The 14,669-nt window shown below is 43.0% G+C and overlaps 3 protein-coding genes across 4 annotated transcripts in view; 1 reads left to right on the top strand and 2 right to left on the bottom strand.

Annotated features, from left to right (window-relative positions):
• Positions 1-6,059: 6,059 nt before the first annotated feature.
• On the bottom strand, positions 6,060-7,920 carry mrpl27 (mitochondrial ribosomal protein L27). The gene is made up of 4 exons (XM_080465282.1): positions 7,859-7,920; positions 7,110-7,241; positions 6,836-6,903; positions 6,060-6,509 (listed from the first exon to the last, which is right to left on the bottom strand). The coding sequence occupies exons 1-4, from the start codon at positions 7,896-7,898 to the stop codon at positions 6,303-6,305; spliced, it is 447 nt and encodes a 148-aa protein (XP_080321408.1). The 5' UTR covers positions 7,899-7,920; the 3' UTR covers positions 6,060-6,302.
• Positions 7,921-8,167: 247 nt separating this feature from the next.
• Positions 8,168-12,345, top strand: eme1 (essential meiotic structure-specific endonuclease 1). 2 transcript variants are annotated; one of them, XM_080465308.1, is made up of 10 exons: positions 8,169-8,208; positions 8,306-8,363; positions 8,932-9,593; positions 9,686-9,813; positions 9,915-10,004; positions 10,284-10,405; positions 11,027-11,165; positions 11,443-11,558; positions 11,652-11,841; positions 11,967-12,345. In XM_080465308.1, exons 3-10 carry the CDS (start codon positions 8,957-8,959, stop codon positions 12,141-12,143), a joined length of 1,599 nt encoding a protein of 532 aa, XP_080321434.1. In that variant the 5' UTR covers positions 8,169-8,208; positions 8,306-8,363; positions 8,932-8,956; the 3' UTR covers positions 12,144-12,345. The 2 variants fall into 2 exon arrangements, with proteins under 2 accessions (XP_080321433.1, XP_080321434.1); XM_080465307.1 differs by lacking the exon at positions 8,306-8,363 and having other exon boundaries at positions 8,168-8,251.
• Positions 12,346-13,778: 1,433 nt separating this feature from the next.
• Positions 13,779-14,669, bottom strand: part of LOC308106623 (CASK interacting protein 2) — a 49,545-nt gene continuing 48,654 nt past the window's right edge. Inside the window, exons 20-21 of the mRNA XM_080458474.1 lie at positions 14,435-14,657; positions 13,779-14,269 (exon numbers count right to left, since the gene is read on the bottom strand). Of these exons, the coding sequence (XP_080314600.1) occupies positions 14,173-14,269; positions 14,435-14,657 (320 nt within the window). The 3' untranslated portion in view covers positions 13,779-14,172. The remainder of the gene's footprint in view (positions 14,270-14,434; positions 14,658-14,669) is intronic.

Genomic DNA, 14,669 nt, shown 5'->3' on the forward strand with positions numbered 1-14,669 from the left:
AAACAGATAAGCAGGAGAAAATGGATGGATGGATGGATACACATGCACACATACACAAAGAAAGATCACTCTTTCTGAATTAAATCCACAGAGCTGAAATAAGTCCAGATAAAGACACATCTGAAGAACATCAAAAAGTTTATCATTTTGTATTTGTGCACATATAACATGTAAAATGAAAAAGTTATACGTTTTTTTTGTCATCATGATAGATACAACATAGTTTAAAAAAGGGTATTTGTGAAACGGCCTATTTCTTTAAGAAATACGTTATTGCGTGAAAATGACGTACTTCTTACACTACATAAAAATGTAAGAATTTAAATAAAAAGCTGAACGGAGTATGAGAAATAAGAAGACAAACTTCCTCCGGGGATGAGAATGGTCGTCTTTCAGCCACCACCCCCCCACTCCCCAGTAACCAACCAACCAACCAACCAACCAGCTTGTCAGTTAGCCAGCCAACCGATTGAAGAATGAGCTTTTTCAGAATGTTCTAAACAAGTTGACATGCCGCTCAATACAAACGTCTGGAATATCTGGCCACGTGAGCTTTTTTGCAGTGAAATAGCAAGAGTTCAGTTGCAACAATAAAAAGACAAAAAGCAACCATGTAAAAATCCTGTCAGGCTACATTGCTGCTTCAAGTTAAAGTTTTAAGTGTTCCCGGTCATAGTAACACTGACATTGCAGTTGCAAACTGAACAAGAATAAGTTGTTGTGTAAGTAGAGAAAGAAGCAGAACTTTTCACAAGATCAGTGGAACACTGTGATAAGACCTTTTTTTTTATGTATGTAGTGACTATTTCTTTTTACAGAGTGGAAACATTTTATCATCAGTGTGATCAATGCAGAGGCTCAAGACCACAGAGCAAGACTGTTGCAGCGCCCCCTGCTGGTGATCTATATGAATTACAGCAATAGTGAAGAAGTTCATTTAAAGGGGACATATCATGCTAAATCCACTTTTTTAGCCCTTAAATGCATGTTGTTGTATATTTAGAGTGTTTAGAAGTACAGAAAAGTTCAAAGTAGTCTCTTCAGGTGCTCCGTTGATATCTTTATATTCTGTTTTGGTCATATTTTGCGATCCGTTTCGATTTTTCTATTCTCTATTACGTTTTTTGAACTATTACGTCACAGTATTCCCGGCGGAACTGCCAAATTAGGACATCGACACTTCGAGCAATCCACCATTTTTGTTTCTCACTGCGATTTTGTAGTCCAACCTAAGGGTGCCGAAGTTACGAGAGGATAAGTCGAAATGTTCGGTTGTTGGATGTAGTAACCCACAAGCTTCGTTACACCGTCTCCCAGCATCAGAACCTTTTCGAAGTGCCTGGTTGAGTTTTATTTTTCACAGAAATGTACCCACATCTGTGGGTAAGGTCATTTTTGTGTGCGCGAAGCACTTTAAGGACGACTGCTTCAGCAACCTCCGCCAGTATAAAGAAGGATTTGCCGAAAGACTTGGTCTGATTGAGCGGTCAGTTCCTTCTATCTATGGAGACGACGAACAGAGCACTTCGGTAAGCTGTATATAACGCTAAAAAGTGTGATGATAAGACGTCCCTGTCATTGTTTTGTTAGCATTAGCAGTTGCACCGTCTTCATATGTTAGCGCTGTGTGCTCGTTTTAGATTATAATGTAACTTCTGTGTTAAATAGTCGTTGTAATACAGGCAGTATTGTAGTAGTGGGCATGGATGGAGAAGTTAGTGTAAATATAGTAACACACCATTGCGTTACATCCATATGAAGACGTTGTTCTGTAGGTGCATCATCGTCATTTTCATCTCGCTCCGCCGGGTCCGACTCTGGCTCCAACATGTATGGCTGGATGGACACATCTTCCGTTGTTGACATTTTGTAAATAATGTGTGAATATAAAGTTTCTGCGCCGCTAGATAATTGTATCTGTTCTATCAAACTACAAAGATGGCCGAACAGGGTGGAGTTGAACCGAGTGTCACCTCTGCAACCTGGAGAGGAGGAGGGGTATGAAGTGTCTCATTTGCATTTGAAGAGACCGCCCCAAAACGAGTTGCTCTCAGAAGCACATCAGAAAAGGGGTAGAAAAGGGGCCTGTGGAGCTCTAATAATGAGGAATTCAGACCCAAGCATTGCAGTTCCGCTTTATATAGACCACAACTGTATGATTTATATGTAAAAAGGAAGGATTTAAAAGCATGATATGTCTCCTTTAAGTTTCTAAGGGTGTGGAGGAAATGCTGAGGCTGCTTCAGATTAGAGAGGAACCGCATATATAGAATTACATTCTTGTTTTAAGTGTCACTGAAGTGTCACTGAAAAACAATTTGCTGAATTCATTCATTGCCATTTAAACCTGACGAAACAGGTTGAAAAGGTTTGATAATAGCAGCAAATCCACACAAAGACATGAAATCCATTATTTTCCCTGCATGTCCATGAACTTCCACTGGGGTCTGCACCAGGCTCAAGCACACAGCCGCTGTTGTCCGAGTGGAGGCAGCTGAAAGAACAACCTCCCTCCTATAACCCAGTTAATGTTTACCCTGTGCTTAATCCAGGAGGAACTGCACAGTATCAGGCATCTGCAACAAATTTTGGAGGAACAAATCTATTCGAGGAGTTTGATGTTTTCAGAGGGCAGGGCCGCTTGAAACTGCCAGATTATGTGTGCAGAGAAGTCTGCCATGGCCCCGGAGCTGCTGACGGTCATCGTGGCATCAGGTGGGTCCCGCTCTCTTCTCACCTTGATTAAGTTTTCTGTCGATTAGAGTGGATGGGGAGAAGAAGAAAACAAAACGCTGTCTCCTTCTCTGTCGCAGTGTCCTGTGTAGCCTTCTGCTTGGTGATGCTGATGCTGGTGGCGGTTCTGTGCAGGAAAGACCCCCTCTGCTGCAGATTCACACCCCACAGTGCACAGCAGTATACAGTAAGTGCTCCCAGATACTCCCAGTACCACATAAACTACAGTAACTGGCACTTTCTCAATACGAGACAGAATACAATTCTAAATTAATTGGATTTTTGTATTTCCAACTGGAAAAAAAAAAGTGGAACTACAAGAATAACAGGAATGTAAGTCAGTTCAAAAACAAAAACCAGGACAACTGGATCAGTACATAAATCTAGAAGAGTCACCTTCAGCTACAAACATTATTTATTTATGGTGGAAACTGTATATGCCAATATACACAGTTTCCACCATATAAAGGTATAAAATATATACCTTCACCAATTAAAGTTGGGCGACCAACAAAGTTGGCTGAGAAGGTTACGTGTTCATTTATTTATTTGTTTGTCTATTTATTTATATGAATTTTTACCAACTTTTCAAAAAAACTACTCATCCGAATTCCATGAAATTGTCAGGGATGATTTCTCATCCTCCAAGGACCAACCGATTAGATTTTGGAACGTTAACGCGGAACCGTTTCCGAATAAATCCCAAACAACTGTGAAACTGTGAAAAAAACCTCCCATTCATCTCGTCACACTAAATTTCCTTTGAGATGTTCTTGTAATATTTCTCCCGGACAGTTACCCCTTCAACATTTCACACTTCCCATAAAGCCGTATATCCAAACACCCCAAGGTTGTTCCTCCTGCCCTGATTATCGTTGACGTAACATAAATGAAAATCCTGTTTTTCTGATATTTATAGATGTTTAAACATACTGTTTTGCTCTCCTGTCCCAGGAAGACCGTCCACACTACCACAGCAGACATTCCCTGATCAGCGTCGCTCGTATTGAACACGCTCCGCCTCTGTACCAGAGAACAAATGGACCACAAGTACGAAGGACGCAGAGAGAAAGTGAGCCAGAAATGTCACATCAGACCATTTATTTCTGTATGCAATGTGAATTCTAGCTTCATGGAGGATTGTTTATCATCGGGATGCCGAGTGACTACCACCTGGACGGCCCTCCGCCACGACTGCCTTCCTACGAGAGTGTTCGTAAGAAGGACAGGCAGAGACAGATCCACAGCATGATCGCTCGGCGCTTCGGCCTCAGTGGCAGCCACGACGAGGTGAGCAGCTACGCTTTAATATAGCCTCGCTAGTAGGGACGCAATAATACCCCCTTTTCTTTTTTTAAAGTACAACTACGAGTAGTAACCTTTAGCTACTTGCTGATACCAAGTGAAGATATAACACAAACTGTAAATGTATTTCTGTAGAGAATGTTTGTATTTCCTTTGTGACTCTGTGTTTTAGTCTCCACCATCGTACGAGGAAACCTTCCATCATTCCCGGGAAGTTTCACCGGTGGACGTTGCGTCTCTGGATACTTTGTCCGTCCACACACTTTGTGACTCTTCAGACTTCAGTGAAAACTCTCACATTCACAATTGGACATCCGCAGCCTCCTCCTGACGTCCTGCACCGAGTTTGTTTCCAAGCGACAGCTTGTTGTTGTTCCTATCAACCGATTGATAAGAGAAATTGTTTTGGGAGGTGAATTCTGCTGCTTTGTGTCTGAGCAGTTGATACTTTTCTGTGCTTCAGAAGGTTTTCTAATGGTGATGACTGAGTCGTGCAGTCCACTCCTAAAGTCCTTCATGACTACTCAGTTACTGGCAGGTTTCCCTCTGTTCTTTTTCGGAGAATGGTGTCGATATAAAACATTAATAACAAAGGAGTGACTAGTTTTCTTTGGACCCTGATGTTGATGAACCAGATTATACAACACCTGCAAGTCAAACAGTTTTACACACTAGATAAAAAAAGTCCTTCTGACTCACCCGCACCAGTCTGAAGGGCCCAGTTTCTCCACGTACCACTTTGATACAAGTGCATGTAATTAAGAATTTGTGAATGTGTGAGTGTGGTGTTGTATTTGTGGAGAGAAGAAAATTCTACTGGTACGCAACTCACAGTACACAACTACAGATTCATGGTATACGAGTGCTCAAACTTTTTTCACCAATAGGTGGTTCTATTCCTAGTCGGAGTGAACACAGAAACAAAGAGCAGACGTTAATAAGTGAAAGAGGTTTATTATTATAGTATTTCACCCTGCGTGCTGTGTCACTGTAACAGGAAGTTCCCTGTGCACGAAATGCCTGATGTCCACATTTACATTTGGTCGATTAACCCAGCTCTGTTTGTTTTGTGAGCTGCCGCTGGCACAGCAATCCCAGGGTTGGTGGTTTGATCTTCTATGCGGCAAGACTAACAAATACAACACAAGTCTCCCTCCCTTGATACACTGTAATCTGATGATTACGCCGCCACGAAACTCCGAAGTAATAAGAAACCAGACCAGGGTGCACCTCTGACACGTTAAAGAATTGAATTAAACAATAAAATAGTTCATGTTAAAATGGCTAAAAGAGTACACAGCACTTCCTCCACTACCGTTATTTCTTGCGAACAATGAAAGGAAACACGTTTCCATTTCAAACTGAAGTGTTGCTGCACGTTAGAGGCAAATTTTAAACAGTATCTCTGCTGAGATGTTACTGTTTAACCCGAATCACGAACCACGCACACTGCTCTGTGAAAAACAACACCAGGGATTTATGTATCTGAGGACGACTCAATTGAGAATCCACACGCATGCCCACCGTGACCCTCTTCACATCCATCATTCATACTGCATTCATCCTCCCATCCATCGTGCCAGGCATTCCCGCCACTCCCCCTGCATACTACCGACACTAAAGGCAGCGCCGCTTCTTTATATCTCAAGTTTTATCTTATTTTCTAGATAAGCTTGCAAGCATTTTTCAAATATTTAAAGCCAGCGATTTTTTTTTCTTTGAAAGACATCATGAGCCGTGAGGCTGAAAACATGTGGGGGTGTATTTTATATTCTCTTCCTGAATCCAGATCTCTGAAGAAACTGATCTCCGGAGTCTGTGTGCAGCAATGTACAAAAGGCCAAAAATCACAAGCTCAGGAACAACAGAAATATAATTGAGTGATTTTGGGACATCTTGTGGACAGATAGGATATTGCATTCTGCTGGTTTCTTCCAGTTCAGTTTGCTGGTCTTCGCCGGTTCAAACAATTCTTCAGAGAGAAGTCATTTCAATAAAAAGAAGACAAAAAGCTCTCAGTGTGACACTTTCTGACAGAAAACTTTAATATGGTTCACACCACTGACTTCACAATGTTACTTATATGTACATTAAACTTGCCCATAGTTTCAATCTATGACGTTATTCCAGGGGTTTGAGCAGATGGCAACAGGGCTTTGTAACTCTGTGGGGAAATCTACAGTGGAAATGTCTCTGACGACCTTGAGAAACCAAGAAAACAAGTCCTTCTTGATCCAGACCGGACTGAGAATCAGAGTCCGTTTTCAGACCATTTCCACCAGCTTGAACTTCCCTTCCTGTTTGACGGGAAAGATGTTGATGAAGGTTTTGTAGAGCACGGTTCCTCTGGGCAGCTTGGTGATGATCTGGGTGGCCTCCGGGCTGCGGGGCGGGGGGATGTACACCTCCTTGGTAAACCTGACATGGCCGTCCTCTAAAGCGTAAAGCGAATTGTTCTTTCCCATCCCCACCTTCAGGGAGAGAGAGGCTTCTTCAAACGACAACTTCAGCACCACAACACAGCTTTGAAAATCTTATGAACCTAAAACAGACCCGCAGTGTGAAAGCAAACCAAATGAAGGTGTGAAAACTGAGTATTTGATTACTCCGCACATGTCAGCTTGTGATAGCGATGCTCAGCAGCGCAGCTGCAGTTTGCATGTTTTATATTGTACAGCACAGAACGGCTGCATTTGAAGGCCTCGTCCCCTCGGGTTTCATACACAATCTTGGAAGGATGCGAGCCCTGACCTTTGACAGCGTTTACACTTTCTGTTAAGAATAAGTTGGAACTTACATGTGCTCCCGGGTGGTACCTCATCAGTCTCTGTGTTGCGAGGATGTTACCGGCATGGACGAATTCACCTTGTAGAGAGAAAGAGAGCAACGATGAGCGGCGACGGCCACATTCGGGTGTGAAAGAAGCACTTCGACACACATCGATTCATTGTGTTTTACTCAGACAAACACACAAAAAGCTTCACCTCCAATACTCCTCCTCACATTTCACCCCTTAGAATGTCTTGTGTAGAGTTTGTACGTCTGCACTGAGAAACTAAGTCTTCCATTACCGTCCAGTTTCTTGAAGCCATATCTCTTCCCGCGGCTTCTTCCTCCGAGGTTCTTGCTGCTGCCTCCAGACTTTTTGGAGGCAAATCTCACCGAGTCCATCAGAGGGGAATGAGAAGCAGGAAGCAGCAGACCTGTGACCACCAGAGATTCATGAGACCATTAAAAACTACAGACAGGGAATTAAGACCTTGTTTACACGTCAACATTTCAAGTGAAAACATTTTTTTTTTTAAACAAAAAAACCAAATTTTCTGGCTGTTCATGAAAATCTATGTCATTATTTTCTACCTTTGAGGCTTTTATTTCACTTAAGCTTGTATATATTCGTTTATTCTAGCCTCATCCTTTTCTATCTTTTTATCTTTTCACTGTTGTACATATATCAGCTTGTATTTCGTGACGCTTGTTTACTGCACAGCAGAAAAGGCAAAACAATGTTAGTGTCAAACACATTTCGTAAATTGCAATTTTGTTCAATTAAAAAAAGTTGAAACGGCCAATCACTAAAAGTAACAGTACTGAAGCACCACATGTTTTAGTCCTAATCTAGATTATATCAAAAACGGAGAAACATCCAGTAACACCTGAAGTTAGCACAGCGGGCTAATACAGCCTCTACGAAGCCAAACACAACTTACAAACAACTGTTTTTCTCATAAAGACACGTGTTTTATCTGTGCGTTACCATAACTAATGGATTCATTCCCATTTAAGCGCTTTAAAACATTAATTTAGTCTTTTTTTTCACCTCCTCGGGACCTCAGCATCAAGGACAAGTGCGCCGCCATCTTGGCTAACGTCAAAGACCTACGTCGTACGTAACCACCTGACGTCACTTCCACCACCTTCAAATTTTTCGGAAAAAAGTTTATTCTGGCACTCGATGTCTCTCCTAAAATAAAATCCAAGATTAACTCCGACCAAAGCTGTCCTGACACCTGAATGTCAACAAAGAGAAACTTTTTAACGATGTGGAAATACCTACACACGTACCTTAGATACATTTAAATACAAAGAGGAAGTTGACCGATGTCGTATTCCCTCTGAACGCAGCATTTCCTTTCTGCCCGGTAAAATTATAAATGGAGCTGAAGTTTGGTACATGTGCCGATTAAAGCTGCAAAATGCACGATCGCAAACAGTAGGTTGGAGTTATTACGTAGATCTCACCAAGTTGCACTATCTCACCTCTTAGTTATTCCAACGGAAGGACGAGACTCTCCTCAGAGAAGTAATCGAACCGGTGTTTCGGAGTAAGTGGTTTCCCTGTTAACTGATGACCCAGGAGTTACTGACTGATTTAGGTTTCTACTACACGGTTTGTTTTTCTAGTTTCGCCTCGATCTTTGTCCATTGCAAGCAACGATCGCACCTTTTTAGTCGTGTTATTATGTTGCCCCTACGCAGCATGAAGTTAGATGTTCTATCATTGATTTTCGTTGTTTATTGGAAGCAAGCACTGTGCATCACTGACACCTTTTCAATAAAACACACGGCTTTGAGCGGATATATTTCCATGGCGATCTTAACACTTTAGTTTGTCAACCGTGACGCTATTAAATTACTTAGTAATAATTCAAAACTTCTTAAACTGGTCAATTATAACATGTGAACCCTGGTGTTTGCTCAGAGCTGCATCACTTGGGATCTAATTGGTAGTTTCTTATTGAAATGGGTAAAATTAGAGGTATTTTCATACTGTGACACCCCCCAGGTCTTGTGGTACAAAGTGATATTCATTTTGGCTCTCACATTAAGATCAGGGTTGTAGGAAAAAGAACTTTGTGATCATTGGTCCTGGTATAATTCTTCCCTCCTCAGTCCCACATCCAGGAGATGAGCGAACATGGGCAGCTACAGTGATTCCACCAGTGACCTCGACGATGAGTTGCCAGTGTTTGACTTCCTCCAGTCTGGTCGACAGCTTGATAAACCACAGCCCGTTGACTATGATGCTGAAGAGCCGTCCGCCTCTTCCCCTGTAGTGAAGAGCAAGGCCGACGTGATGATGATCAGCAGCGATTCTGATGACGACGCGCCTCACGTCCCTCTGGTTCAGAGACTCCAACAGAGGCGAGAGAATATGATTAGTGCTTCCTCCACTTCCACTAATGGGAAACTCTCCAAGCTACACTCGACAGCAAGTCGGACCACCTCGAAGCTTTCTCACCAGAACGGCTCTTCGGAGTCACATCAAGTGATGGGAGTGGGCCGAGGGCCCCCGGAGGACCAGGGGGGCCCTCCTGCTCTACCTCCAGTGCGTCTTGGCTCACCTGTCAGGAAGAAAGCTGCCAAGCAGACAACGGAGGAGAGCCAAGCATCCTGGGAGGAGGTCCTGAGGAGGAAGAGGCAGCAGGGAGACAAGGAGGCGCTCAGACGGGAGCAGCAGAGGGAGAAAGCAGAGAGGAAAGCTCTGGCAGAGACTGCCAAGGCCCTGAGGCCAGAGGAGTGTATCAAACATATGGTGGTGGCAGCGGACCCAGGTACAGATTCTCTTCTGCTTTGGAGGCATCGTTTATGTGGGTGATTCCATTAAGTGAACGTATAAGTGGATCTGATTGTGCCGTGCGTGCAGCTCTGTTGCAGCTGGAAGGAGGAGGGACTTTGCTGGCCACCGTTCAGGCTCTGGGTTGCAGCTGTGCCATCGAGAAACAAGCCCTCCCTCGCAGCGTGAGCTGGATGAGGAGAACTCCCTGTGCACAGGTGACGAGACACACCCCATCTTCTTTTGCTTCAAGGAAGCGCCACAGCAAAAATCTGTCAAACACGCGATTTAGTAACAGCGTTGTTCGCTGCGACCTCAGACAGGTGAAGCAGTGTGTGTCCCTGAGGCTCACGTGGTGATGCAGATGACGGTGGAAGACTTCATCACGCTGATCCACGGCTACGTACAGGTCTGTTAAGCCTGGGGGCCGTTTACACTTACAACAAAAATTAACACGAAAATCTTCTCATTTCAGTTGAACATGTAGATTTTTGATTAAAATATAAAGAATGAATTCCCCTGTAATATGAGTGTTTTATAATTTGAGTACTTCGATTTTTCAGTGTAATCTAAATTCTTAAATGAGTTAATCTACATGAGTTTAGCTGATATACAGTTATTACATGTTCGCTCATCTTTGCTGAGATTATTTGAACTTGTCTGAGTTTACCTTCCCATTGTGACCCAGGAGCAGAGCCGTGGGTGGGCCAGCGGTAGCCCCTCGCTGACGTCCTGGGTCCAGGAGCGACAGAGGCAGCACCCGGACAAGCTCCTTAGCCTGGCCGTCATCCAACTGGACCAGTACTTCAAGTACGACAACGTTGTGTGTCGGAGCTCAGACCTCTCTGAGGTTCAGACGAAGACCCCGTCTACACGACAACTTTTCAAATGAAATTTTAATAAATTTTTTTTGTCATAAAAGAGGCCTAAGTCTTATCGACGAAAGTAGTCATTCTCAATCTCTAGAAAGCAACAGCTATTTTTATAATTATAAAATCCCTGGACAAAGTCAACCCGAACATCCACAATCTGATCACATTGTGACACTTAGATGAATTTCCTTGAAAGTTTTGTTCCAGAAAGAGAATAATTCGATGTGGATCTGAGGGAAAGGCCATCAGATGGCACACTGCACTAATAAAGGTGGATTATCATTTTCTTCTTATTTCATTACAAAATAAAGTGTCGCAAACCTTTTAATTCACCTCTCACGGCCATATTTAGCACCTTCTGGGCCACGACCCACACTTGGTGGGAGAGTTTTGAAGACATGAACATAACAGCATATTTCAGTCTGCTTTCTTATTGTGTTGTTGAACATGTCCGTGAAGTACATGCAGCAAGGGCTGGGAACTGTGTGACGAGAGGAAACAACAGAGAAAAGGATTGTTCCGATAGAAACAAAGAAAAAGTTTGTCTTTTTGTTCCCAGATCGCACAAGTCCAAAACCCAGAAGAGACTCCGAGACGCTGTGGTGGGACAGGAGGCGGCAGGAGGAAAACCAAAGAAGAGGAGGAAGGAGGGAGGAGCTGAGCTGCTGCCGGAGGTGACCCGAGTTCAGGTGGAGGAGGTGGGTTCGTGCAGAGAACAATACGCTATTAGCATTGACAATGACAGTCCGCCGACTTTTTTTGTTGGTCTTAAAAAAGGTGTAACGGAGGCTGTATTCCAGAAGTAGCTCGGATAAATGGCTGCTGCTCGCAGTGTAAGCCACACTCAGGCTGAGTCGACATCATTTACCCAGAGACGCTGTGAACTGAACTTATATAAACTATTCAAAGTTATTGGCAGAAATGAAACGATAATGTTCAACGGACTCACTTTCTCATCGCCCCACATCCCATCAGGCCTTGGTGCACCTGCAGCTTCACACTGGCGTCGCTGTTCGCTTCTTGTCCACCTGGCAGGACTTCTGCAACCACGTTGCCATGACAACCAAGGCGGTGGCCGAGGCCCCTTTCAAGTGAGTGGTCTTTTTTTTTCTTTTTTTTTTTATCTCCTTGTGCAATTTCTCTTCTTCCTCCTCCTCCTCCTCCTCCTCCTCGTGTCTCCTCAGGAGAGAGCGAGACCAGACGGGCTTCTCCTTCCACCTGGAGAGCGAGTGGGCGGGGGGCCAGCGGGTGGACCGGGCCGGGAAAGGCCTGCTGCAGGTCTGGAAGAGACAGATCCAGCAGCTCCACAGAGTCAGCCCAGACATGGCGGCGGCCATATTCGCAGCGTTTCCCTCCCCACAGCTCCTCAAGAAGGTAACTGGCATCAGAACGCCACTGTCCCAGGAAACGTTCTCTAAATGCTCTTTAATGAGATGCACATTTGTATTTCTCACTTCAACAATCAGTCATTTCCTCATGCCCAACCCGTCTGTCCGCAGGCTTACAGTCAATGCAGGAACGAGCGAGAGAAAGTCTCTCTGCTCTCTGAGCTTCTGATCCGCAGAGGAGAAGGCGTCACCTCCACCACACGGAGAGTCGGTCCAGAACTTTCCAAACGTCTCTACCTGCTGATGAACTCCTCTGATCCCGAGCAGACTCTGGATTCAAACCTCTAGACCTCTTCTTTCGACTGGATGCTGATAAAATTCACTTTTCAATGCCTGTATATGATTCTTAATTGATAGAAATGGGCTTTGTTCCCTTTGAAGGTTAAATCTTCCATTTTAATCTCCATTTTTAATGTCTGTTTTTCCGGAGAGTTTACTCCGATCAAAGCAAACGTGTGTAAATAAAGTGGAGGTCTTTCTTAACCGTTTCAAACATGTCTGAGTCTAATGTTTGCAGAAAAATAGCATCTGGAAAGAATCTGTACATTTTAGAGGTTTGGGGGGTTGGGGGGTTATGATCAAACGTTTTTCTCTGACTCCGCCCCCTTTCCCAACTTCACATTTTGGTTAGTATACTTTCAAAATATACCAGTTATCTTAATTTTATTACTTTGTTTTTACTGTAATAAACATAGAAAGATTCCTATAAATAATTTAAAAAAAAAACATTTCCCCACCCCAAGATGTGAAATATTTTATTTGATAATTTTTTTGTAATTGAAAAATAAAACAATTTCACGTGCAAACACGTAATTTTAGGTTCTCTTCAAAATTGCCTGAAAATGACTAGTTATTACTATCTGTTGAATAATTGTATTGAAATTAGTGGCATGTGTTGTCTTCCCAGATCAAGCTGACCTGATAAAACATCAAGTTTGAGTATTTACTGCTATCAAAAATATTTACATTCTTTCAACAAGGAATCCTAACAAAATTCAACATACAGTATTTAACTTGTGTGCTTCTCAACATAAATAGTTGTAACTATTTTAAAATCTTTTTTTCATTAAAAAACGAGTTGTAGTTATATGTAAATTGTTTTATAAAAACTATACATTATAAAAATGAATGTAAATATGTCAATGTGTTGGAAACAACTGATATATAGAGTTTTGTGTCGTCTGCATAATCCTAATAGGAGAAGTTGTAGTGTGCCATGAACTGAGCCAGAGGGGGCATGTAGAATGTTAAATAAAAGAAGCTCAAGGATGGATCCCTGAGGAACCTCACAAGTGATTTGGGGACAAAAAAAAAAGGGGGGTTAAATAATGTTTAACAGCCCTGGAAAGTTTCAAATGTGAAGCACAAAGAATTCAAAAGTAACATTTTGAACTATTTGAGCTTTAGCACCTTTAGAAAAATAGGCCACGCCCCTTTTTTAAACGACTTCATATCTCATAGTCAAATTAAGATATAACTGAGGTCTTTGAACACTGCTAATGAGGAATTATATAGATATCTATATCTATAGATATAGATATATAGATGGATGGATGGATGGATGGATGGATGGATGGATGATAGATAGATAGATAGATAGATAGATAGATAGATAGATAGATAGATAGATAGATAAGATAGATAGATGGATGGATGGATGGATGGATGGATGGATGGATGGATGGATGGATAGATAGATAGAGGCTGGTCATCATGGGAAATCAGGAAATCAAACGTTAGTGCACTGGAGGCTTTGGCTACACAGGAACTTGCTGTGTTGAGTCACTTTGAAATTGCCTTTCTTTTGTTTTGAGGTTGAACATGTTTCTAAACACTTTGGCGAGCAGCTTAGTGCTCCATGATTCCCCGAGGTGAGCTCTAAAAGAGAAACCTGTGCAGGACAAAAAAAGACTGGTAAAAGAGCAACGTTCAAATAGAATAATCTGCTTTTAATCCAGTGAAGTGTATCTTTAGTTACAATGTATTTAAAATTGGAGCAGAGTATTGCTCATGGAGAGTAGACAGTTTCAGCAGTGAATCAGTCGATAGGAAGTCCCTGTGTTAAAAAAAAACAACAACAAAAAGTATAAATACATTTGGAAGTCAATAAATTCAGTATAAAGATATCTGACTACACACATCCACATAAACTCATCTACACATGTACAGTAAAGTGAATCAGATGGACCCTCGTTTCCCTTCTTGGACAGTGTTCAGAGGACAGGAAATGGAAACTCCTGTTTCCTGTCAAAAGTTCCTCAAGTTACTATTTGATCGGAGGAAAAAAGTCTGTGTGTGGGAGCGGGGGTGGGGTGGGTCACTCCAACATGGCGTCCAGCTGGTCGGCCAGGTCGTCGAACATGTTTCCGATGTCGTCCAGGATGTTTCCTGCTGCCTTCACCGTACCGCAGCCGCTGGGGGGAAAAGCAGAGAGTTTTAACTCATTTCACTCTCCTGCGATGGCAGACATTTTAAGTTTCAGACTCTAAATCAATGACCAGTTTGTTTTGATCAGTCAGGTAGATTCCGTAGCCACGTGTCTTGCCTCATGTTGACCTCAGATCATTAATTGTTCTCACCCGTCTGCACTGCTCTCCTGTGCCAGGCGGTTCTCCACCACTTTGAGAGCCGCCTCCAATGACGTGCTGGTCTGTTCCAGCCTCTTCTGGGCCAGGACCTCCAGCCCGGCCACACCAGCCGGGGCTCCTCCTGCTTTGGAGACCTGACCTGGGTAGCAGGAGGTCGGTACCGAGGAGGGCGGGGCAGTGAAGGCCACACTCTGAACTCCACAGACATTGTGTCCTGTGGAACAAG

The sequence above is a fragment of the Lipophrys pholis genome, assembly GCF_963383615.2.
Source record: "Lipophrys pholis genome assembly, chromosome: 1".
NCBI lineage: Eukaryota > Metazoa > Chordata > Actinopteri > Blenniiformes > Blenniidae > Lipophrys > Lipophrys pholis.